Consider the following 23998-nt stretch of genomic DNA (forward strand, 5'->3'; position numbering starts at 1 on the left):
GTCGTAAAGGAAATAAGGGCATATTATCTAATGTTTCAGATGTTTTTTTCCTCCTGAATCTTTGTTCCTGCAGACCTCTCAGAGAAAAACATCTGTAAGGAGGAGACTGATGATGAGCAGCTTCTCTGGAAGCAGGAGAGGAGCTCCAGCCTGGATGAAGAGAAACCAGAGCTTCCACTGATAAAGGAGGAGTGGGAGGAGGTCTGCATCGGTGAGGAAGGAGAGGAGCTGGAACTGAAGCAGGAAAATTATGATTTCATGGTCACTGAGGATGATCAGGAAAACATGGACTCCAAACCAGAACCAATTGAGAACCCAGTTCTGGAAGCAAACACTCAGATCAGAAACAGCGATGCTGTGACTGTCCAGCTGGATTCTCCTTCAGATTCTCATGTGAAGGAGAGTCCAGCTGTCTTATGTCAGTCATATTCCTGTGACACATGTGGAAACATTTTACCTCAACATAGTGATTCAATACACACGTCGGAAAGGCCTTATTCTTGTAAAGTCTGTGAAAAAAGTTTTACTCAGAATTCTTCCTTAAATGTTCACATGAGAATTCACACAGGTGAGAAGCTCTTTTCGTGTGAAATTTGTAAGAAGGTTCTCGTCTCCTTGAGAAATTTGACCTATCATATGAGAACTCACACAGGTGAAAGTCCTTTCACTTGTGAAGTTTGTGGAAAAATTTACACTAAAGGCAGTGACTTGAAAATCCACATGAGAATTCACACTGGTGAAAGGCCTTTTACTTGTAAACTATGTCAGAAGGGTTTCATGGAAAGCAGTCCCTTAAAGGCTCACATGAGGACTCACACGCGTGAGAGGCCTTTCACTTGTGAAGTATGTGGAAAAAGTTTCACTAGAGGTAGTGACTTGAAAATCCACATGAGAATTCACACAGGAGAAAGGCCTTTTTCCTGTGAGATTTGTAACAAAGGTTTCATCAATTCAGGTGGATTGACCTGTCATATGAGAACTCACACAGGTGAAAGGCCTTATTCTTGTGAAGTATGTGGAAAAAGTTTCACTACAGGTAGTGACTTAAAAACCCACATAAGAACTCACACAGCTGAGAAGCTTTTTTCGTGTGATATTTGTAAGAAACGTTTTGTCTCCTTAAGAAATTTGACTTGTCATATGAGAATTCACACGGGTGAAAGGCCTTATTCTTGTAAGGTTTGTCAAAAATGTTTTACTCAACATTCTTGCTTAAATGTTCACATGAAAATTCACACAGGTGAGAGGCCTTATTCTTGTAAACTATGTCAAAAGGGTTTCATGCAAAGTAGAGACTTAAAGGTCCACATGAGGACTCACACAGGTGAAAAGCCTTATTCTTGTAAAGTCTGTAAAAAATGTTTTACTCAACATTCTTGCTTAAATGTTCACATGAGAATTCACACAGGTGAGAGGCCTTATTCCTGTGACATTTGTAGGAAAACCTTCATACATGCAAATAGTTTGACCTTACACATGAGAAATCACATATGTTAAAGACCTTTTACTTGTAAACTGTCAGAAGGGTTTCATGCAAAGCAGTGCCTTAAAGGCCCACATGAGGACTCACACATGCGAAAGTATGTGAAAAAAAACTTTTCTCAAAGTACTAAATTAAAAGCCCACATAAGAACTTACATATCTCCATGTGAAATTTGTACGTTTTTTGTCTCCTTGAGATATTTGACCTGTCATGAAAACTCACACAGGTTAAAGCCTTTATTCTTGTAAAGTTTGTCAAGAATGTTATACGCGAAGTAGTTCATTATGTGCCCACATGAAAACCCACACAGTAGTAAAACGCCACATGTAGTAAACCAAAACACTTCAAATCCTCTTCACCTTAATCCACCTGTGTCATGGTAGGAATAACATGTCAATGTAAGGGTGGGGTCATCTGGACCCCATAAGATAGCACAAGAGTTAGCTGACTACATGAACACCCAAACTGGTAAAAGGTGTCATTCGTTTTTGCATTCTCTTCCTTAACTGCCTATAATAGAACACATGATGAAATCGCACCATTGGGAAGATTTTATGTTGTAAATTATGTAAAATCTTTGATCAAACTCATGTTTTTTACCATGAATGCAACAGTTCACACATCCAAGAACCCATATTTTTATTTAAAAGAATAGTTTTCCTGGATATTCAGACTATTCTGAATAAAGCAAAAATATTAAAATGGCACCATGTTTTTGTCAAATAAATTAAAAATATTTCAATGCAGTAGATACTAGGGATGTAACGGTACGCTAAAATCTCATTTCGGTTCGGTTCAGTATTTCATAGGGCTCGGTTCGGTACATTTTCTGTTTGTTTTTTTTTGTGACAAAAAAGTCAAAAAAAAATTCTTGCAAAATGCATTTATTGGTTTTATATAACAATGAATAAAGTGGGAGCCGGTTTAGCTCGTGCTGGTTTGCGGTGCCTTCCGTCCGTGAAACCTGGGTTCGACTCCCTGTTTCCTTCTCTGCTTCTGTGCCGGTCCCAAGTCCGGTTGCTTTGAGAGGGTTGCATCAGGAAGGGCATCCGGCATAAAACATTGCCAAATAAACCATGCGACTCGTTCGCTGTGGCGACCCCTGATGGGAAAAGCCGAAAGAGAAACAACATATAACAATGAATAAAGTAAACCTATGTAGGTGATCTGTTAGATAAAATAATACAACTATAAGCTGCCAGGAACCAAAAACTTTGGATAATTAACACTGGCCTGAAAAACAAGTAGTTTTTTTTTTTTTTACTTGCACACTTTTTTTCTTGTAGACCTGATTTTTACAGTCGTGTGATGTCATTAAAGTGTGTTGGGTGTATACGCTATTTTTGTGCAACAATGTCGACACACAGCATTCGACTTGTCCAACTGTCTTTTCCCTTCATTGATGCTCACAACAAAGCCAAAGTGTCTCACATCTGCATTAGCCATGTTGATACTGTTCACATGCCTTACTGTCACCTCTGTTACCCAATAGCGTATTTGCGGAAACTCATGGCTAACATTAGTTCCACCTCAGCTCAAAGATTATACATTTTGGGGGTGGGGTGGGGGTGGAGTACTGAAACTGTACAAAAGTGAACCAAACCAAAATTGCCGTACCGAAATGGTTCAATACAACTACATGTACCATTACACCCCTAACAGATGCATTCAGGAGGATTCACAATGTTGGAAGATGTATTTGCCACATGGAGATTTTTAGTAATAGATTACCTTTGCATGTAATTGTGAGATTCTCCAATAGAGTATGATGTTTGTCTGAAGGTGCAAAAACCATTTGCCTATCTTTGCATGAAATGTTTAAAAATATGTATATAAACATAGCTGTAGTTAACTGCTGATAAAGATTTAAAATGTACCTTAAATGTGTTTAAATCTGACTTTGAATAAATGTATAACTTCCTATTAATGAAACATTTATACATTATGGTGGTCTGTTGTTAAGAGAGTTTTCAAGTTTTATTGCAGATATCCAAATAAAGCACACTGATCCCAAGCATTTCTTTTTGTATTCTTTTGATTTGTTAGTTTTCAAAACTTCTTGAGCATTTGTTGAATCATAACCGTCTAGCAACCCTTGTGCTATCCTAGGCACTTCAACATTGGGAGTTGGGTCATCTGGACCCCACTAGACAGTGGGGATGATCTTCAATGATTTCTGATCTTCACTGGTGTCCATGGATTACATGAAATCCTCTTCACCTTTATCCCCCTTTGTCATGGTAGGGAGAACACGTCAATGTAAGGGTGGGGTCATAGGATAGAACAAGGGTTAAGGGTCTAAAAATTCATTTTAACAAGGATTTGATTCCTATCATAAGTTTTGGTTGCTGATCTGATTGATAGTTGAATCTAATTCACTGACCTAAAATTGATCCAGGACATCTTTAGCCAAATATTCAACCAGTGTGATAATTAACCCTTGTGCTATCCTAGGCACTTTAACGTTGGGAGTTGGGTCATCTAGACCAGTGTTTTTCAACCGGTGTGCGAGATGATCAAGTGTGCCGTGGGAAATTGCCCTCACTGATCTAAAGACATTTACCATCTCCAGTATATCAGCTTTGTGTTCATCCAAACAGACCCTGATAAAACACTGAGAAATTAGGAATATAAAAGATCGTAAAATACTTTTTCTTTGTGTTTATTTGATTCTATTACAGACATTTTGATAAGAATGATGGTACCACTTAGCTGCAACTAAAGCTGTTTTCTGAAAAGTTCCGCACCTTTAACTGTCTCCACCAATCATTCTTGAAGGCTTGATCACATGTCATCAGTCTGACCAATCAGAAGTGGTTAAAGTCTTCACTTCCTTGTTCCGATTAGGCTAATAAAGTCGCTCAGTTCTAACAAAAACACCAGCTAAAGCTCGTCTTTAGCGGTGTAGCTTTCCACAGAATTCGATATCAGACCGTGGAACAAGTGAATAAAACAATGAAGCTCAGAGAAGCGATCTCCGGCCGTTATTGTGCTACATCTCCCATGATACATTGGGTTAAAGTGACAGCATCTTGGCGCACAAAGAGTTTCTCCTCTTAACGTCTCGAAACAACAACGAACACACATCAAACAGTTTTTGAATCTTTTAAAAACACTGATCTAGACCCACTAGACAGTGCGCTGAACCTTTTTTCTTCAATGATTTGTGATCTTCACTGGTGTCCATGGATTACATGAAATCTTTCCACCTTTGTCATGGTAGGGAGAACACATCAATGCAAGGGTGGGGTCATCTAAGATAGCACAAGGGATACCTGGTACTGAACAGTGCAGGTGAAATTTTCCAGATTCCTTTTATTTCTTACAAGATAATCAAGCGTAAATTAAATGTGTAAACAAGCAAACAAGTAAACAAGAATAAATGGTAAATCCATTAACATTTTACTTTGATAAAGTTCAGTCCATTGTTGTTTTCCCTCATCAAAAATAATCCAAGTGGAACATTATTAAAACCTTCTGCCACACTCTATGGTCTCATGTCTTTGCTTAAGTCAAAATGTTTCCACACATCGGACTGGAATGGTGCACTGATCATTTTTTGCTGCCATCACGTGTTGTTGGCTCTGATGCACTTGGTCATTTTTAGGTTAAATAAACCTACTGTGCCTCAATCCAAATGGTATTTCCGAATGTCTTTCATAATAGATTTTTATAAACGGTTTTATAAGGGTATAGGGCAGTGGTCGGGAACCTTTTTGGCCGAGAGAGAGAGAGCCATAAACGCCACATATTTTTAAATGTAATTTCGAAAGAGCCATACAATAATGTAGCATCCCTTTCCCACACTGAGGCATGGAGACTTAACATCTTTTAGGGTTCTTTATTCTGTTACTGTAGACCTGCAACAAACGGCGCACAATAAATTCAGCAATTCCTCAATCTTTCCCGCCGAGATGAGAGCGCTTCTCCCAACTTTATATTCCCTCACTGCCGTAACAGCTCTCCCATTTCCCTTAGCTGAACCCCATTGGTCCAAACTCCCCAACGACAGGCTGAGCGACAGAACTGAGGGCCAATCAGATCTCTGCATGATGCGTTCAATGAACTCCCGAACTTATCACGCAACCCAACAGCCACCCAGTTAAACTCAGTCCGCTACAATATTTTTAAAACTAAATATACAATTGAGTGTGTGCATTTGATGTAATTTCAACACTTTTAAAGTACAATAAGTCTGTGGATTCTTTTTAATAACATCTTCATGCTGTTGCTAATAAATGATGAGTATTTCTCAGCATTAATGGGACTTCTGGTGCTCTGTGGTAGTTTTTCTGATAGTATTGTCCGGTTGATACGTGGTGAGTTTAAGCTTCATGCAGGCGTTGAGACTCCGGTAAACACGATCGCAGGTTGGTCTGAATGTTCTTTAGATGTGAGAAAGACTGCTCACATGCACACGTGGAGCCAAACACACACTCACAGGCTGCAGTATGTGACGGACAGCATGTTTTAAGTTGTGACAATACCTGCGCGATTCATCTTGCTTCCTGTACCCAATACCCCCCCCCCATTTCTTCCTCACCCGTCCCGATCCTGCAGCTGCGCGCTCTTTCTCAGAGACGGGAGCGCGCAGCTGCAGGCACGACAATTCACAGGTTTCAGGCTATTACAAACTCTTTGAAATAACAGATAAAAGTAAACTGATAGTGGTGGCGCAGATTTTTTTTGCTCTAAGATTTTCTCTCTCTCCAAGCACCGCTACTACTGCGCGCCCCTCTAGCATCGCATCGCGCCCGAGAAGTACTGGTCTAATGAAAAAACGATTTTATAATTAAAGATTTGTCTGCAAGCCAGATGTGACCATCAAAACAGCCATATGGCTCGAGAGCCATAGGTTCCTGAGCCCTGGTAACGGGGTACGGCTTTGAAATGATTAACAACTGACCTCAGATCAGTCTGGTTAGATGCGGGAATAGAAATTGATTCATTGATTAAGTCGATAAATTATCACCCCCTACTGACCATCATCTAAATGTCAAATCGGAACACTTGAAATAAAATATTTTTTTAGTAATCCTTCATTTTTTTTAAAATGGTAAATTTTAGAGAAGAAAATCCATTGGAATACCAAATATCCAATTATTTGCATTTATGTAAAAAAAGACTGTCTACTTAAAATCAATATTTTTAACAAAAAACAATATACCGTAAGTATTAAAGCCAAAAAGCAGAAATTTGTATTGTTTCGTTTTGTTGTGGTGACCTACTTTTACCAGCAGATGGAGACAACAGGGGCCAAATTCAATGTTTTACAAATTATTTTGTGGATGCTGCCTGTCGAAGTTTCAATTGACAAGTGCTATCCTAGGCAGTTTAACGTCGGGAGTTGGGTCATCTAAACTCACTAGACAGTGCTCTGAACCTTTTTTCTTCAATGATTTGTGATCTTCACTGGCCGCACGGATTAAAAAAATTATTATGAGCGAACAGGCCCTTAATAATTATCACAACAGTTATAAAAGCATTTTTTGACGATCGTTTCCTGGTGCTTACCGTGGATTTTGCTGTTCGAGGACAACGAGATGATAGGACCATTAAAGTACTGACGTCATCGCCCCGCCTCCCTCCTGGAAATGCTGACTGGATTTGAATTATGCAACAGTTTTCGCAGGGTGGATGTAAAAACGAAAATGCTATCCCCTCTTTGCATTTTCATTTTAATTATGACACAGAATACGCGGTTTTTAAGTGGAAAATAAAAAAGCATTTTGGAGGATTTATTTTTTATTTTATTGTTGAGTCATTTAATGGAGTTACATTGTGAAAATGAAAAAATATTTCTGTTAATCCATTTTAATTGTCAAATTAGACATTTCTAATTGAATTTTTTGCTACACATTTACCTGAGAACCTTTTGAAAAGGAAATGTCAAATACCATTTTCTTTATCATTTTAATTAAGAGACAGAATGAAACAGGTGGAAGTAAAAGGCCGATGCATAGAAACATGCTTCCCAACAGGATAACACTAATGTCTTCTTTTTTAAGCTGCATGAAACAAGCTACATATGAGATGATAACAAAGGGGCTGGGGTGCACATTAATGTAAACAGCGCGGATACACTTCAAGCAGGAGAATTGGAAAAATATTAAACTGTGACCAAAAACATTTAACAATAAAATATAAACAATTACAGCCATTTTTTTTACTTAAACTGAGTCTCTTCAGCGTACATGAGTCTTCCCAGTTGAATGTCTTGAAACCACATTAGACAGTTTTTAAATCTTCTTGATGAAATCAGAGGTAAACAGTTAAGTTGTCCTTCAAGGTTTGTGTTTATTAACAGCCCAACATCCCAGAGTTTGGTCCAAGTCATCTTTCTAACTGAAACACTTTTCTCTCAAAAGGTCTGGATTATTTTATGTTATATTTAAGAAGTCATAACATTTAAGAAACAGGATTAAGGTGAAGTGGCCAACAGACACAATTAAACTAAATTGAAGCAATTAAAGAATCTAAAAAGAAATAAAAACATTTTCGCTAAAGTTTTCAAAGACATCAGTTTTAATTAAGATAAGAGAATAACTAATAAAACTTCAACATGTTTACCTTTTGTGTAGCTATAGAAAAATAAATATAATGTTAGGTTTTTTTGTGTAAAATTTATCAAACATATTGTAAATTGTTCAAAAATTAAAGTTGCTTTTGCACCAACATTAAAAAAATATTAAAATGAATAAATCACTATTTAGAAAGATTATAATAGTTTTTTATGTGACATTACATAAAACTGAATTTTAATAAACTGGAGGGTAAAAACAACTACCAGGGTAAAATTTCAAATAATTTAGTAAAAAATTAATACGGAAAACTAACTTAAATTTTATGGCATCATTTAGAAAAAACAGCTGCAACTTCCAGACTAATATACATATTTTCATTTTAACTTTCTTTTAATTTACTGTTCATTTTTCTTTGTGTGCAGGATGCTGTGGACATTGGACGGCAGTCTAACTTAACCCCTTGTGCTATCTTAGATGACCCCACCCTTACATTGACGTGTTCTCCCTACCATGACAAAGGTGGATAAAGGTGGAAAGATTTCATGTAATCCATGGACACCAGTGAAGATCACAAATCATTGAAGTAAAAAGGTTCAGAGCACTGTCTAGTGGGTCTAGATGACCCAACTCCCAATGTTAAAGTGCCTAGGATAGCACAAGGGTTACACCAGGCAGAGCAGGAAACTGTTGGAGTTGTTGTTCCCTCTGTGGCGTGTCCTCTCTCCTCTCAGACCTGTCCTTACTGTTCAACCCTTGTGGGACATCGAAATCCCGCTAGCTAGCATTCATGTTTTATGTCTGATCGGAAATAAGGTCATATTATCTGATGTTTCAGATGTTTTTTCCTCCTGAATCTTTGTTCCGGCAGACCTCTCAGAGAAAAACATCTGTAAGGAGGAGACTGATGATGAGCAGCTTCTCTGGAAGCAGGAGAGGAGCTCCAGTCTGGATGAAGACAAACCAGAGCTTCCACTGATCAAAGAGGAGGAGGAGGAGGTCTGCATTGGTGAGGAAGGAGAGGAGCTGGAACTAAAGGATCTGACAGCTGTTTTGAGGTTCCCATGTTGACATTCTTCAGAGGAGATGCAAAGAGGAGAAAAACTTGCTCTAGGGCACCTTAAATACCTCTTCTCATGATTGACTTCACATGTGTATTTAGGTCAAGGGTCAATTAGCTTATAAAACAAATTTTGTCTTCCAATAATTATTGATAAAGGTATTCAAATCAATATGACAACAGGGGTGCCCACATTTACGCACCTGCCTATTTTTGTTTAAGTAATTATTGCACAGTTTCTTTAAATCCAATAAACTTCTCTAATCAAATATCACTGTGTTCATCTGCTATATGTTATATTTAACTGAAATTGATGATCCGAACCAGCAATGATTTCTGAAGAAAAATCTTGAAAATTATCAGGGGTGCCCAAACTTTCTCATACCACTGTATTTTAAATGTTTCGCTTTCATTTAACAGGAGATGTCTGTGAGCCTGCCCAGAAAGCCTTTCCATCACACCAGGGGGGTATTCCAGAAAGCAGGTTCTGATAGTTACCATGGTAAGTTTGAGGCTAAAGAAACGGATAACCTCGCTTTCGGTTCTAAAAATGGAGGTATGTTTCAGGGTATGTCAAGTTGCCATAGCATGAACATAACCTGGTCTGGAGCAGGTTTAGTTGAAGGTCAGTTTGATTGTGGTGAAATAATCAAAGCTCTTTTAATTACAACCACTGAGTGTTACATTTTAATGTGCAATAATGATTACTGAAATGTTTAAAGTACAATCAATAAGCTATTGATTTTGTTTACTTGATCTGAAATGTGTAGCAATAATTACTGGTTTAATGTTATCATGTGTTCTAATGATAATCAATTATTATTACATATCGGTTCCGTTACTGTTTACTGAAATCATGAATGAATGTTTTCTGAAGATCATCAATCATTTCTAGGCACTGGATTTTGTTACTTGAAGAGAATCTATCTGATCAGAACCAGATTTAAAACTCTGTAAAACTATCAGATGAATGAACTCAGTAGGGGTGGGATTATATAAACTTGCTTCTTCCCACTCCTTTTCAAGCAATAAATCAAACTCTACTTATACTTTAGTTAATGATCACTGTATTTAATTAAGCATATATGATTTAAGTGACGTTTTTGTTTTGTTTTCTGTCTTTTTAATCTATGCATTTCATCATTTCTGTAATGAGTTGATAAATATGTTTAAATTCTTTATTGCTTTGACTACAATTCTTGAAATAAATCAATAAATCAAATCAAATCAATATATCAAAAATCAATCAAAGATGAGAAGCAGCATGACGTGTCCATTTAAGATGATTTAGCTCAGATAATACTTTTTCCACCATGAGAGGGGGATAAGACCTTGTATGGATGTTGGAAAGATAAACCTTTGATCTAACTTAATTATTTGCGTCAGTTAAGATAAATCATGTTTTTAAGTTGGGTCAGCTTAAAAATAACATGTAGTTTTCAGACAGTTATTTTACTTTCATTCAAATGAATTCAATTAAGTAGGTGTAACTTTGATGCTGCTGTTAGATCAGCACCGCAAGGACTTGTGGGATACCATTCACTTTGCCTGTCTGGACAGATTTGAGTTTAAGTGTGGGTTTTTGACCAAATGTGTTTTGTTTAGCTGTTTTACTGTGTTATTTGTACTGTTATATTTAATTCTTTCTGCACCATGAGTGAAAGGGAGGGAAAGGATGATGAGTTTATTTAGCCCACCTACTGGATACCCCCTGGCGCCGATTGCTGTGCTGGCCCCGACCCTGAACCCCATCCCCACCCCTTTTTAGCCAAATGCTGCTGCTGTGCGCCAGCGTTTGGAAGTGATGCATCGCTTGTAAAAAACAACAAAAGGAGTGGAAAATATTATTTAGTCAAGAATTCCCTCATCGTGCAGTTTATTTCAGTCAGGGCAGTCTTGATTTCGCCCAACTCCTTGGCCACCTCTCTGATTGAACTACTGACTTCCCTCTGCATTTCAAGGACTGCATCGGTGAGGACACGTCCACTGCTGGAGGGTTGAGAGCCGCGTGCCGTGGAGACGCTGGGTCCAGACGGCTGCTCAGCTGCAGCATCGTAACCACTGGCCCCGCTGGAACACCCAACAACTAAAATAAAATTGTTCTATATTAATAAACTGTAATTGTGTAGCCTGCATACATGTGACTTGACTGCATTCATTTGAATTATTTCTCTTACCTGTGTCACCCGGTGCATCTGGCGCGTCAGTGTCCCCCTCCGCCTCAGTCACCACTCCACTTAATAGGGATTCCCCAATAATTGCCAGCCAGTCTCTCATCAAGAGGGGTCAGCTCCGGTGTTCCCTGTCCCCCACCCGTGGCAGACAGACTCTGGCGATGGAGCGCTAGATGTTTTTTTGCCTCGACTTTGATGTCCGACCATTTCTTTTTATTTCGTTTTTTTTTTTTTTTTTTTTAACTTGTCCTGTCCAACAGCTGGGCAGACAGATGAGAGCTGAGGGCCTCTTGTGTTGGACATATTTTACTTTAACAAGAGGGGTTATTAATCTTCAGACAAACCAAAGGTATGTCTGAATAAACCCCTTTTGTAATTGAGGCCAAACTTTATTAATATCAAACATGTTTGAAAATCTTTGGTGTTGGACCGGACGGAAAAGGAAAGAGGGGAAGAAGAGAGGGACGTTAGAGAGAGGGGGGGAAGGAGGGTGATAGTAGGAGAGGAAAGGGGATAAGACCATGAAGCAGCATAAAGCAACAAGTTTACTGGTTGTTAATCATCTTTCATTTCTTTTTATTTCGGCCACGGTCCGAGGTTGTGAGGCTACAGCATTTACGGCATCTGCCACCATTTGCCACTCAAGTGCCTTTTCGGCATTAGTAATGCCCACACTGTGGCCTCCAAAGAACACTTTTCTCCTCTTTTCCACCTCGCCAACGATAACTTCTACTTCACATTGAGTGAAGTTACGTTTTTTTGATTTCCTCTCTGTGTTTGCCATGATTTCACAATCAATTAATATTAATTTGTGGGCGTTTCACGGACTATTTATGGGCAACTATGGGCGTGTCATGAAGCCGCAAAAGCTGCACTACATTTAGAATTGATTGTGATTTATTAAGGGAAAGATCTGTAGGATGTGCGTGCGCACGGTTTTATAAATCTGAATATTTCTGTGCGTACGCACGTCCTATGTTTCATCCGTACGCCACTTCTGACACAAATCCTACGCAAAGTTTTATAAATGAGGCCCCTGGCCTCCCACAAGTCTGCCTCCACGCTCCCTGGTGTCAAGATTCTGCCTAGCATCCTGACTGCTCTGGTCCCCTTTAAATTAACTCTGAAGATCTCATACTCCTGGGTCTGTCATCTTTTGTTGGTCCTCAAGACCTGGTTGTGACAGTACGTTCCAGCCAAGATGGACCCAAAGATGGCCCAGGAGCTCCAGGATAGGTAGAGGGCGCTTTTCGTAATTATGACGTGTGGATGCCTGAATTTACATCTAGCCTGTGTGAAATTACTGAAACTCTCTGCTATGACCATCTCCCTAAGAACTCCTCCTCCTATCACTGTACAGCCTGTTAATGAAATTAAGATTGATCCTCCAGATAAATACGATAGAAATCTGCATCACGTCGAACCTTCCTCTGCCAATGTGAGATTAACTTCTCCCTACAGTAATCTGTCTTCCCTTCGGAAAGATCAAAAGTTGCCTATGTTATTTCACTGCTAACTGGTTGAGCAGCTCAATGGGCTACCACTGAGTGCGCTCGAGATTCTGTCATCTGTTCTTCTTACAGACAGTTTTCAGAGGAACTCTAGGCCATTTTTGACCCTGTGAAACTCCATCGGGAGGCAGCACATCAACTCACAAAGGTGTGTTGCAGGGGCCAAGAAAGGGAAAACTACCACAAAGCAGGTTACGAAGATTTATTAATACAAAAACCCCGTCATGAGTAGAATAAAAATGTTGACCGTATCAATGACACCACAGGAGCATGCAGACAAAAAAACCACAGTTCATGCACAACAATAAAAAATAAAAACATGCAACGTAACTGTGATGCACAGCACTCGGTGGGATACGGCACCCACCAAAATAACATGCGGGGTGAAACCTGAGGGAAGTGACTAAAAAAAATGACAAACAGAACAGAGGGTAAATAGTCCGCTCCTGCACTTGATTAGTCAATCACGCTGGGACAGCTCCGTCAGGAGCGGACAAACAAAGTACAAAACATAAACTTAAACAGGACAGCAGGGCACAGTATTCCAACACTAAAAACAGAAGAAGCACCATATTAAAAACATTTGATAAAAAATAATTTACCAATTTGTTTAAAATATACCTCTGCTGTATGGAGAGAAATTAGACTCAGTCGGATTTGTGCGTGCGTAATACTTGATTTGTGCGTAAATTAGGATTTGTGTATGGATATTCTTGTTTTGTGCGTGCGTAAATTAGGATTTGTGCATAAATTTGGATTTGTGCGTGATTTGTTACTCACATAATACGTTTTGTGTATAAGTTAAAAAAATTTAAAATGAAAAAAATACAAAATGCAATTTACGTATGCACAAATTAAGATTACAACAGTTTGAAACTACTTACACACACACACACACATCTTTAAAAAACACGCACGAATCCCTTGTTACGCACACACAAAGCCAAAGTTACGCACGGATCTACCGTGAGACTCTTTTCACGTCTCACAAATTCGTCCGTAAGTGCTGCGTTTAAATACCAGTGGAATGCTCGGTCATTAGAATTTTCCTATCAGCCTTCCCTTCTAAACGTATTTCCTTCAGTGGGTGTAGTAGGGCTTAGAGCCCTGCGCGGGACTATTTTCTTCATCCCGCTCCCGCCCGCGCCCGCTGAATTTTTGACCAATCCCGCCCGCTCCCGCAACGTATGCGTTACACTCCCGCCCGCTCCCGCAATATGCATGTCCACTCCCGCCCGCACCCGCAAAACTCAGAGAATTTAGTCCCGCACAGTAATAGAGATGCATTGATTTTGTATCGTCCCCCGTCCCGCAGGAAAAAAACATGTATTTTTTTTGATATTATTAAAAAGATTCATGTCCTCCTCCAGCCTCATCTTTTGATGCATTCCTCTTGTGTAATGTGCAACTTAAATATTAAATATATTTTCACAAATCCTGTTCGGTTAAAAGTGTCCCTGTGTGCGCGCAGACAGACAGCCTGAAGCGCGCTCTTAGTAAGAGGCGGGGCGGGGCGCACCCCCAACAACAGGTTAGATGACAGAGGCCATTGGGCGTCTCTACCTGGTGCCTTCAAGGAGCTTCAGTACATAAGAATCCAACAGCTGCACAGCCTAACGTAGTCCGCTAATATATATTCATGAGATATTCATGCCAGCACTGATCCCGCGGGGTTTATTTTTTGCCGCCCGCTCCCGCCCGCAGCACAATCCAAACCGCCCAATCCCGCGAGATTTGGGTTGGGTCCCGCGGGACCCGGCGGGACCCGATCCCAATGCAGCCCTCTAGTAGGGCTTAAAAAAACTTGAAAGGAAAATAAAATTTATCTGAGAATATTACTTTCACTTTTAAACGCTAATATATATATTAAAAGTATATTATTCTCCGAGACACCGAATTGATACAAAATGCGTGATAGGAACGACCAGTAGGGGGCACTGTTTTTTTTCTTCCGGAAAAATCAAAGGCAGTCAGACTGAGAGAGTCACGGGAAGAATGGCGGCCCATCTCGGTGGTCAGCGCCCAGAAGTAAGTAGCCTCTGTGTTCAACACTAAAATCTACTGTCTTCATGTATTGAGTCATTGAGTTGAGTCATTGTCTGGATACGTTTAGAAGGGAAGGCTGATAGGAAAATTCTAATGACCGAGCATTCCACTGGTATTTAAACGCAGCACTTACGGACGAATTTGTGAGACGTGAAAAGAGTCTCACGGTAGATCCGTGCGTAACTTTGGCTTTGTGTGTGCGTAACAAGGGATTCGTGCGTGTTTTTTAAAGATGTGTGTGTGTAAGTAGTTTCAAACTGTTGTAATCTTAATTTGTGCATACGTAAATTGCATTTTGTATTTTTTTCATTTTATATTTTTTTAATTTATACACAAAACGTATTATGTGAGTAACAAATCACGCACAAATCCAAATTTATGCACAAATCCTAATTTACAAACGCACAAAGCAAGAATATGCATACACAAATCCTAATTTACACACAAATCAAGAATTACGCACGCACAAATCTGACTGAGTCTAATTTCTCTCCATACTGCTGTGATAAAATTGTAAAATACCTGGTGCGTCGCAAAACCTCACGCCCAGTCTTTAAAACCCCCAGAAAAGCAGGATCTACCTCTGCCGTGATCCTGTCATACAATAAAAAATAAAACATCAAGCACTGCTTAAAAACATCATCCACAGGTAAGGATAACAGCAGTCTTACCGCACTTTTTGCTCGAGCCAACTCACGCTGCTCTCTGAGCTAACCGGCTTTCTCACAGGAAGCTAGCGCCATAGCAACCACACGTCAACTTCCTTTTTAAACCCCCTGAACAATGGGTATAGAGACACCTACAGGTGACTCCCGTTACAGGTGCATCAAGGTAAAGAGACTATTGACGATTACATCACACGTTTCCGAACCATAGCATGTAACATTTACTCCCTTTTGGCTCCTGAGAGGAAAGCTATGGAGACTTGCATCAAGGAGTCGTTAGCTGCCGGACTAATAAGACCCTCTTCCTTTCAAGCTGGGGCCGGGATTTTTCTTTGTAAAGAATAAAGATGGGAGCCTGAGATCCTGTATTGATTACCGGGGGCTAAATGAGATCACTGTACGTAACCGGTATCCTCTGCACTTATGTCTTCTGCATATGAACTTCTTCAGGGGAACAGGATTTTCACAAAATTGGATCTTCGCAATGCCTACATTCTGGTCATGATCAGGGCAGGTGATGAGTGGAAGACGGCATTCAACACACCTTCAAGCCATTTCGAATATCAGGTCATGCCTTTTGGCTTAACTGTCATTTTTCAGAACCTCGTCAAGGATGTTTTGGATGACATGATTAACTGCTTTGTTTTTGTTTATCTAGACGACATCCTTATTTTCTCACCTTCTATGGTGGAACTTGTCCAACATGTGCGTAAGGTCCTGCTGAGGGTACTCTAGAACCAACTGTACGTCAAGGCAGAGAAGTGTGAGTTTCATACCACCACTTCATCCTTGGCCTAGTCATTTCTGAAGGATTTTCTGAAGGAATGGACCCGAGGAAGCTACAGGCTGTGTTGGAGTGGCCGAGACCGTAAACAGCTATAACTGTTCCTCGGGTTTACTCATTTCTATCCCAGCTTCATAAAGAATTACAGCAAAATAGCATCTCCTCTTCATGCCTTGACCTCGCCAAAAAGGATTTTTTTTTCTTGGAACCAAGAAGCCGAGTCCGCCTTCCAGGAATTGAAGCACCGTTTCACCTCAGCCCCAATATTGTGTACAACTGATCCCAGTAAGAAATTCATCATGGAAGTGGATGCTTCTGACTCTGGGATCAGTACTGTCATCTCTCAAAGGAGCCAGGAAACAGGGATCATCTATGTGCTTTCTTTTCTCGTCGCCTGTCCAGTTCTGAAAGAAACTATGACGTCGGAGATAGAGAGCTGCTGGAGATCAAGGACGCTCTGGGGGAGTGGCGTCACTGGTTATAGGGGTCCGAGAAACCTTTTGTAGTATTCACTGACCATAAGAATCTGGAATACCTATGAACTGCCAAGAGAGTTAATTCTTGCCAAGCCCGTTGGTCTTTGTTTTTTAACCGGTTCAACTTTTCTCTGTTTTATAGACCAGGTTCCCTAAACACCAAGGCTGATGCACTGTCCCAATGGGAGAACGGTCCCTCTAGGGAGGCGTCTCCGGAATTCATCCTGCCAGCCTCAGCTCGATTAGCGGTCACAAATACTGACATAGAAGAGGAGGTAGGGTCTGCTACTCTAGGCTCTCAATCCCCATCAAATGAAGCTAGATTTGTTGAATCAAAATTTTAAAGAAAAAACAATCCGCCAAACCACTTTGTCTTTTTCTTCTTTAACACTGCTCATTCTCTTTCTTAACTAAAATGATAAAGAAAATGGTATTTGACATTTCCTTTTCAAAAAGTTCTCAGGTAAATGTGTAGCAAAATTTAATTAGAAATGTCTAATTTGACAATTAAAATGGATTAACAGAAATGCTTTTTCATTTTCACAATGTAAAACTGCATCAAATGAATCAAAAAACAAATTAAAAATCAATCCTCCAAAATTCTTTTTTATTTTCCACTTAATAAACCGCGTATTCTGTGTCATAATTAAAACGAAAATGCAAAGAGGGGTTTGCATTTTCGTTGTCACATCCACCCTGCAAAAACTGTTGCATAATTCAAATCCAGTCAGCATTTCCTGAGGGAGGCGGGGTGATGACGTCAGTACTTTAATGGTCCTATCAGCAAACTGTCCTCGACCAGCAAAATCATCTGGAAGCAGCAGGAAACGATCTTCTAAATGTGCTTTTGTTACTGTTATGATTATTATTAAATAAAGGATTACTACAAAAAAAATTATTTTCAAGTGTTCCTATTTGATATTTAGATAATAGCCAGTAGGGAGTGATGATTAATCGACTCACTCGATAAATCAATTTCGATTCCCACATTTAACCAGACTGATCTGAGGTCAGTTGTTAATCGGATCAATGCCGTACCCCTATACCCTTATAAAACCATTTATAAATCTTTTATGATAGACATTCGGAAATACCATTTGGATTGAGGCACAGGTTTATTTAACTATAATTTAAAAATGACCAAGTCTATCAGAGCGAACAACAAACATGTGATGACAGCAAAAAATGATCAGTGCACCATTCCAGTCCGATGTGTGGAAACATTTTGACTTTAGCAAAGACATTAGACCATAGAGTGTGGTAGAAGGTTTTAATAATGTTCCACTTGGATTATTTTGATGAGGGAAAACAACAATAGACTGAACTTTATCAAAGTAAAATGTTAATGGATTTACCATTAATTCTTGTTTACTTGTTTGTTTGTTTACATATTTAAATTTACACTTGATTATCTTATAAGAAATAAAAGGAATCTGAAAAATTTCACCTGCACTGTTCAGTACCAGGTATTTATCTCTGAGTCACACTGGTTGAATCTTTGGCTAAAGATGTCCTGGATCAATTTTAGTTCAGTGAACTGGATTCTACTACCATTCAGATCAGCATCCAAAACTTATAATAGGAATCAAATCCTTGTAAAAAAAATCCTTGTTAGACCCTGAATAGACGGTTCCGATTAAACTCAACAAATGCCCAAGAAGTATAGAAAACAAAGAAATTAAAATAATACAAAAAGCAATGCTTGGGATCAGTGTGCTTTATTTGGATATCTGCAATTAAATTTGAAAACTCTCTTAACATCAGACGACCATAATGTATATATGTTTCATTAATAGGAAGTTATACATTTATTCAAAGTCAAATTTTAACACATTTAAGGTACATTTTAAATCTTTATCAGCAGTTAACTACAGCTATGTTTATTTACATATTTTTAAACATTTCATGCAAAGAGAGGCAAATGGTTTTTGCACCTTCAGACAAACATCATACTCTACTGAAGAATCTCACAATTACATGCAAAGGTAATCTATTACTAAAAATCTCCATGTGGGAAATACGTCTTCCAACATTGTGTATCCTCATAAATGTATCTATTAGGGGGGTGTTATGGTACATGTAGTTGTACTGAACCATTTCGGTACGGTTATTTTGGTTTGGTTCAATTTTGTACCGTTTCAGTACCCCACCTACTTCGCGCAAAACATTCTTGACAAACTTTACAAGAATAAGGCCTTTAACATGTGTGAGTCCTCATGTGGACCTTTAAGGCACTGCTTTGCCTGAAACCCTTTTGACATAGTTTAACAGTAAAAGGCCTTTCACCTGTGTGAGTTCTCATGTGGATTTTCAAGTCACTACCATTAGTGAAACTTTTTTCACAAACTTTACAAGTCAAAGGTCTTTCACCTGTGTGAATTCTCATGTGACAGGTCAAATTTCTCAAGGAGACAAAAACTTTCTTACAAATGTCACATGGAAAAAGCTTCTTAGCTGTGTGAGTTCTTATGTGGGCTTTTAAGTCACTACCTGTAGTGAAACTTTTTCCACATACTTCACAAGTAAACGGCCTTTCACCTGTGTGAATTCTCATGTGAACATTTAAGGAAGACTTTTGAGTAAAATGTTTTTTACAGACTTTACAAGAATAAGGCCTTTCACCTGTGTGATTTCTCATGTGGATTTTCAAGTCACTACCTGTAGTGAAACTTTTTCCACATACTTCACAAGTGAAAGGCCTTTCACCTGTGTGAATTCTCATGTGAACATTTAAGGATGACTTTTGAGTAAAATGTTTTTCACAGACTTTACAAGAATAAGGCCTTTCACCTGTGTGATTTCTCATGTGGACCTTTAAGGCTCTGCTGTGCATGAAACCCCTTTGACATAGTTCACAAGTAAAAGGCCTTTCACCTGTGTGAGTTCTCATGTGTAAGGTCAAATTATTTGAATGGATGAAGGTTTTCCTACAAATGTCACAGGAATAAGGCCTCTCACCTGTGTGAATTCTCATGTGAACATTTAAGCAAGAACGTTGAGTAAAACATTTTTTACAGACTTTACAAGAATAAGGCCTTTCACCAGTGTGAGTTCTAATATGATAGGTCAAATTTCTTGAGGAGACGAAGACTTTCTTACAAATATCACATGAAAAAAGCTTCTTAGCTGTGTGAGTTCTCATGTGACTGGTCAAACTATTTACATGGATGAAGGTTTTCTCACAAATGTCACACGGAAAAAGCTTCTTAGCTGTGTGAATTCTTATGTGGACTTTTAAGTCACTACCTGTAGTGAAACTTTTTCCACATACTTCACAAGTGAAAGGCCTCTCACTCGTGTGAATTCTCATGTGAACATTTAATGAAGAATTTTGAGTAAAATGTTTTTTACAGACTTTACAAGAATAAGGCCTTTCATCTGTGTGAGTCCTCGTGTGGACCTTTAAGGCTCTGCTGTGCATGAAACCCTTTTGACAAAGTTTACAAGAATAAGGCCTTTCACCTGTGTGAGTTCTCATGTGTAAGGTCAATCCACCTGAATGGATGAAAACTTTCTTACAAATGTGACAGGAATAAGGCCTCTCACCTGTGTGAATTCTCATGTGAACAATTAAGCAAGAACTTTGAGTAAAACATTTTTGACAAACTTTACAAGAATAAGGCCTTTCACCTGTGTGAATTCTCATGTGATAGGTCAATCTACTTGCATGTATGAAGGTTTTCTTACAAATGTCACAGGAATAAGGCCTCTCACCTGTGTGAAGTCTCATGTGAATATTTAAGTGAGAAGGTTGAATAAAACATTTTTGACAAACCTTACAAGAATAAGGCCTTTCACCTGTGTGAGTTTTCATGTGATAGGTCAAATTTCTTAAGGAGACGAAAACTTTCTTACAAATATCACACGAAAAAAGCTTCGTCGCTGTGTGAGTTCTTATGTGGGCTTTTAATTTAGTGCTTTGTAAAAAGTTTTTTCCACATACTTCACAAATGAAAGGCCTCTCACCCGTGTGAGTCCTCATGTGGACCTTTAAGTCTTTACTTTGCAAGAAACCCTTTTGACATAGTTTACAAGAATAAGGCCTTTCACCTGTGTGAGTTCTCATGTGATAGGTCAAACTATTTGCATGGATGAAGGTTTTCTTACAAATGTCACAGGAATAAGGCCTCTCACCTGTGTGACTTCTCATGTGAATATTTAAGTAAGAACTTTGTGTAAAACTTTTTTGACAAACTTTACAAGAATAAGGCCTTTCACCTGTGTGAGTTCTCATATGACAGGTCAATGCACCTGAATTGATGAAACCTTTGTTACAAATGTCACAGGAAAAAGGCCTCTCACCTGTGTGAATTCTAATGTGCATTTTCAAGTCACTACCTTTAGTGAAACTTTTTCCACATACTTCACAAGTGAAAGGCCTCTCACCTGTGTGAATTCTCATGTGATAGGTCAAATTTCTCAAGGAGATGAGAACCTTCTTACAAATTTCACACGAAAAAAGCTTCTCACCTGTGTGAGTTCTCATGTGGAGTTTGACATTTTTCCTTTGAGTGAAATCTTCTTTACATGCCTTACAAGAAAAAGGATTCTTACAAGAAAAAGGCCTTTCAGATGTGTGTATTGAATCACTATGTTGACATAAGACAGCTGAACTCTCCTTCACATGAGAATCTGAAGGAGAGTCCAGCTGGACAGTCACCGCATCACTGGACAACAGTGATGCGGTGACTGTCAATTGGTTCTCAATTGGTTCTGGTTTGGAGTCCATGTTTTCCTGATCATCCTCAGTGACCATGAAATCATAATTTTCCTGCTTCAGTTCCAGCTCCTCTCCTTCCTCACCGATGCAGACCTCCTCCCACTCCTCTTTGATCAGTGGAAGCTCTGGTTTCTCTTCATCCAGACTGGAGCTCCTCTCCCATTTCCAGAGAAGCTGCTCATCATCAGTCTCCACCTTACAGATGTTTTTCTCTGAGAGGTCTGCAGGAACAAAGATGCAGGAGGAAAAAACATCTGAAACATTAGATAACACGATCTTATTTCCGACATAAACAATAAATCAGACATAAAACATAAATGAATGCTATTCTATAATCACAGCATTTATTCATATTCTCCACAGTTTTGTTTCATAACAGCTGCTCTAACATAATTAACACAAACAGTCACATGTAGGGATGGGTAACGTTAAGGTCTGAACGGTACTTCTACTCTTATTGATACTGCTTATCCATCCGGTATTTTAACGATACTCTTATCGATACTTCTTGAGGACAAAAACTAAAAAATAAATAAATGAAAAATGACAACATAAAGTGTTTTATTTGCTCATTATGCAACAACATTGTTTTTTAACAAAACATTTTAGTTTATACATGATAATGTTACAATTCAAACCTGGACTGCATGTGGATGTGCTAGACCAGGGGTCTGCAACCTGTACCTCTCAAAGAGCCATTTGGATCAGTTTCCCACTGAGATGAAAGCACAGGGAGCCACAACACTAGATGTGTTAGAAAAAATGTTTTTGGCGATATGTTGCAATAGTTCATTTAGCACTTCTATTGATTCAAAAATGCTGTCAGGATATTTATTTAATTATTTTTATTCTTTATAAGCGTGATGTTTCCTTTGATCTTTTGTCCATTTTCCACAACCTTGAATAGGATTTTCCGTCTGTCAAAGACAGAGTTAAGATGAATGAGATGATGGAAACAAATTCACTTTGATACAGACTCCTTTCTATTCATTTTTTGTATTTAAATCCAATAAATTATATAAACTTTATGGATGACAACTATTTTTTTTATTAGAAGGCATCTGTTAGTTTGTCTGGAATCATAAGTGGTGAGTCTAAGCCCCGCCCCCGCCTCTCTACCTGTTTGTTGTTTTTCCCCGCGTGCAACCCCCCCCCCCCCCCGCGTGTTTAGGATAATAAGGGCGCCTTGACGCAAATTTCATTAATTTTACATGGAAATGAGTGGTTTTAGTCAAGTGCAGGGGTCGGCAACCCAAAATGTTGAAAGAGCCAAATAGGACGGAAAAAACAAAAAACAAATATGTCTGGAGCCGCAAAATATTAAAAGCCCTATTTAAGCCTAATAATGAAGGCAACACATGCAATATGTATCTATATTAGCCTAATATCAAAATGACTAAGTTGGTTCAAACACATAATGAGCATTATTAACGATTAAATGTTTATTTGCCCTGCAGTGCATTCAGCGGAGAACGACGCGTCACGTGACTGCTCTGTTGTGAAAGTTTGACTTTATTTCAATGTTGTAATGACCCAGCTGGGACGTCACTTTAACGGGGCAGTTAAACCTTAACTGCCAGCGTTGTGGCATCATAGAAGAGCTGTCCGTGTCCCTAACACCGCACAACCTCAGACAGTCACAAGGAGAAATAAACAGGAAGCACCCAAAATCCCTTTTCAGCATCAAGCCCGTTTATCCGAGCACATAAACATCAAAACAGCATGGAGCTGACTTCAATTCACAACACTCTCACTCAAGGTATTACCCCGAAACTCCCCACTTCCCACGAGCCTTAGGGGCTGAAGGCGGGGCTAACCCCCCAGGTCGCTACAAAATCAATGAATTTTGTTTCATTGCTTTGATAAAATGAAAGAAATGTAATAAAGAATTCCGATTTTTGATGTCATTTTTATTTTGAGGATTCGAACAAAAGAATGCTCCCCTGGCATATCTGAAGTTTAATTTGTAAATTTGTGTTTTGTATTGTACTTTCATTTTGTACAACAAAAGTAAAAAAAAAAAAGCAATATTGTAGTGGCGGTCATGTGCATTTTACGTCTGTTAGCAGCAGGGGATTGTGGGATGCGGCCTCTTGATCTAATTAGGTCTCAGCATGAGCGTTTCTGTTTGCCCACGTTTCTTTTAATATGGCAGTTTTGTTGTTCCACCTTAGTTTATTCTTCCTCTTATGTTGTTTCTTTATGTTGAACCATAAGTGTGGAAGGGAGAGAGGTTGATGACTCTTGTGCAATGTTCAATGTGGTGCGTATTAAACTAAAGAGGCTTGTAATACCAGAAAGGAGATTATGCTCTTAAGCTTTATGCCTGCTCCTCTCTGAAACTGTTCGGAGACGTGCCGTGTATGGGTCACGGAGAATACTTCAGCGCAGTCAATTGAATGACAGCTCAGCCAGGGCTCCAGACTGCGACCAATTGCTCGCATTTTGCGACCAAAATTTGAGAGTGTGCGACTGAATTTTACATCCAGTCGCACATGTGCAACCAGTAAATTTGCCTCCCCCACACTACGTATTTTTTTATACATTAAACGTGGAAG

General features: G+C 39.1%; 2 protein-coding genes and 3 long non-coding RNA genes across 31 annotated transcripts in view; 2 read left to right on the top strand and 3 right to left on the bottom strand.

Annotated features, from left to right (window-relative positions):
• The window catches only part of LOC110013423 (uncharacterized), a 401209-nt gene that overhangs the window by 284057 nt on the left and 93154 nt on the right, over nucleotides 1-23998 (bottom strand). For 7 of the 19 annotated variants that reach the window (XM_023965594.2, XM_023965592.2, XM_023965587.2 and 4 more), the window contains one exon: nucleotides 18423-21661. The exons of 10 other annotated variants lie outside the window; for them this stretch is intronic. In XM_023965594.2, the coding sequence (XP_023821362.1) occupies nucleotides 18918-21661 (2744 nt within the window). In that variant the 3' untranslated portion in view covers nucleotides 18423-18917. Of the gene's footprint in view, nucleotides 1-18422; nucleotides 21662-23998 lie in introns of those variants that run through there. 2 more of the 19 variants (XM_078934510.1, XM_078934514.1) reach the window with 1 other exon arrangement.
• The window catches only part of LOC105358153 (uncharacterized), a 150421-nt gene that overhangs the window by 60110 nt on the left and 66313 nt on the right, over nucleotides 1-23998 (top strand). For 7 of the 9 annotated variants that reach the window (XM_078934576.1, XM_078934578.1, XM_023965638.2 and 4 more), the window contains one exon: nucleotides 74-3497. The exons of the other annotated variants lie outside the window; for them this stretch is intronic. In XM_078934576.1, the coding sequence (XP_078790702.1) occupies nucleotides 74-1497 (1424 nt within the window). In that variant the 3' untranslated portion in view covers nucleotides 1498-3497. Of the gene's footprint in view, nucleotides 1-73; nucleotides 3498-23998 lie in introns of those variants that run through there. 9 annotated transcript variants of the gene reach the window in all.
• LOC144986740 (uncharacterized) lies at nucleotides 8875-11199 on the top strand. Its single transcript, XR_013650597.1, has 3 exons — nucleotides 8875-9013; nucleotides 9485-9566; nucleotides 11026-11199. It is a non-coding gene; the product is annotated as an uncharacterized LOC144986740 (long non-coding RNA).
• On the bottom strand, nucleotides 10924-11451 carry LOC144986738 (uncharacterized). Its single transcript, XR_013650595.1, has 2 exons — nucleotides 11242-11451; nucleotides 10924-11150 (listed from the first exon to the last, which is right to left on the bottom strand). It is a non-coding gene; the product is annotated as an uncharacterized LOC144986738 (long non-coding RNA).
• LOC111949130 (uncharacterized) lies at nucleotides 13170-15593 on the bottom strand. Its single transcript, XR_002875180.2, has 3 exons — nucleotides 15467-15593; nucleotides 15318-15389; nucleotides 13170-13299 (listed from the first exon to the last, which is right to left on the bottom strand). It is a non-coding gene; the product is annotated as an uncharacterized LOC111949130 (long non-coding RNA).

The sequence above is a fragment of the Oryzias latipes genome, chromosome 17 (assembly GCF_053564925.1).
Source record: "Oryzias latipes strain Hd-rR chromosome 17, Olatipes_Hd-rR_3.1".
Lineage (NCBI taxonomy): Eukaryota > Metazoa > Chordata > Actinopteri > Beloniformes > Adrianichthyidae > Oryzias > Oryzias latipes.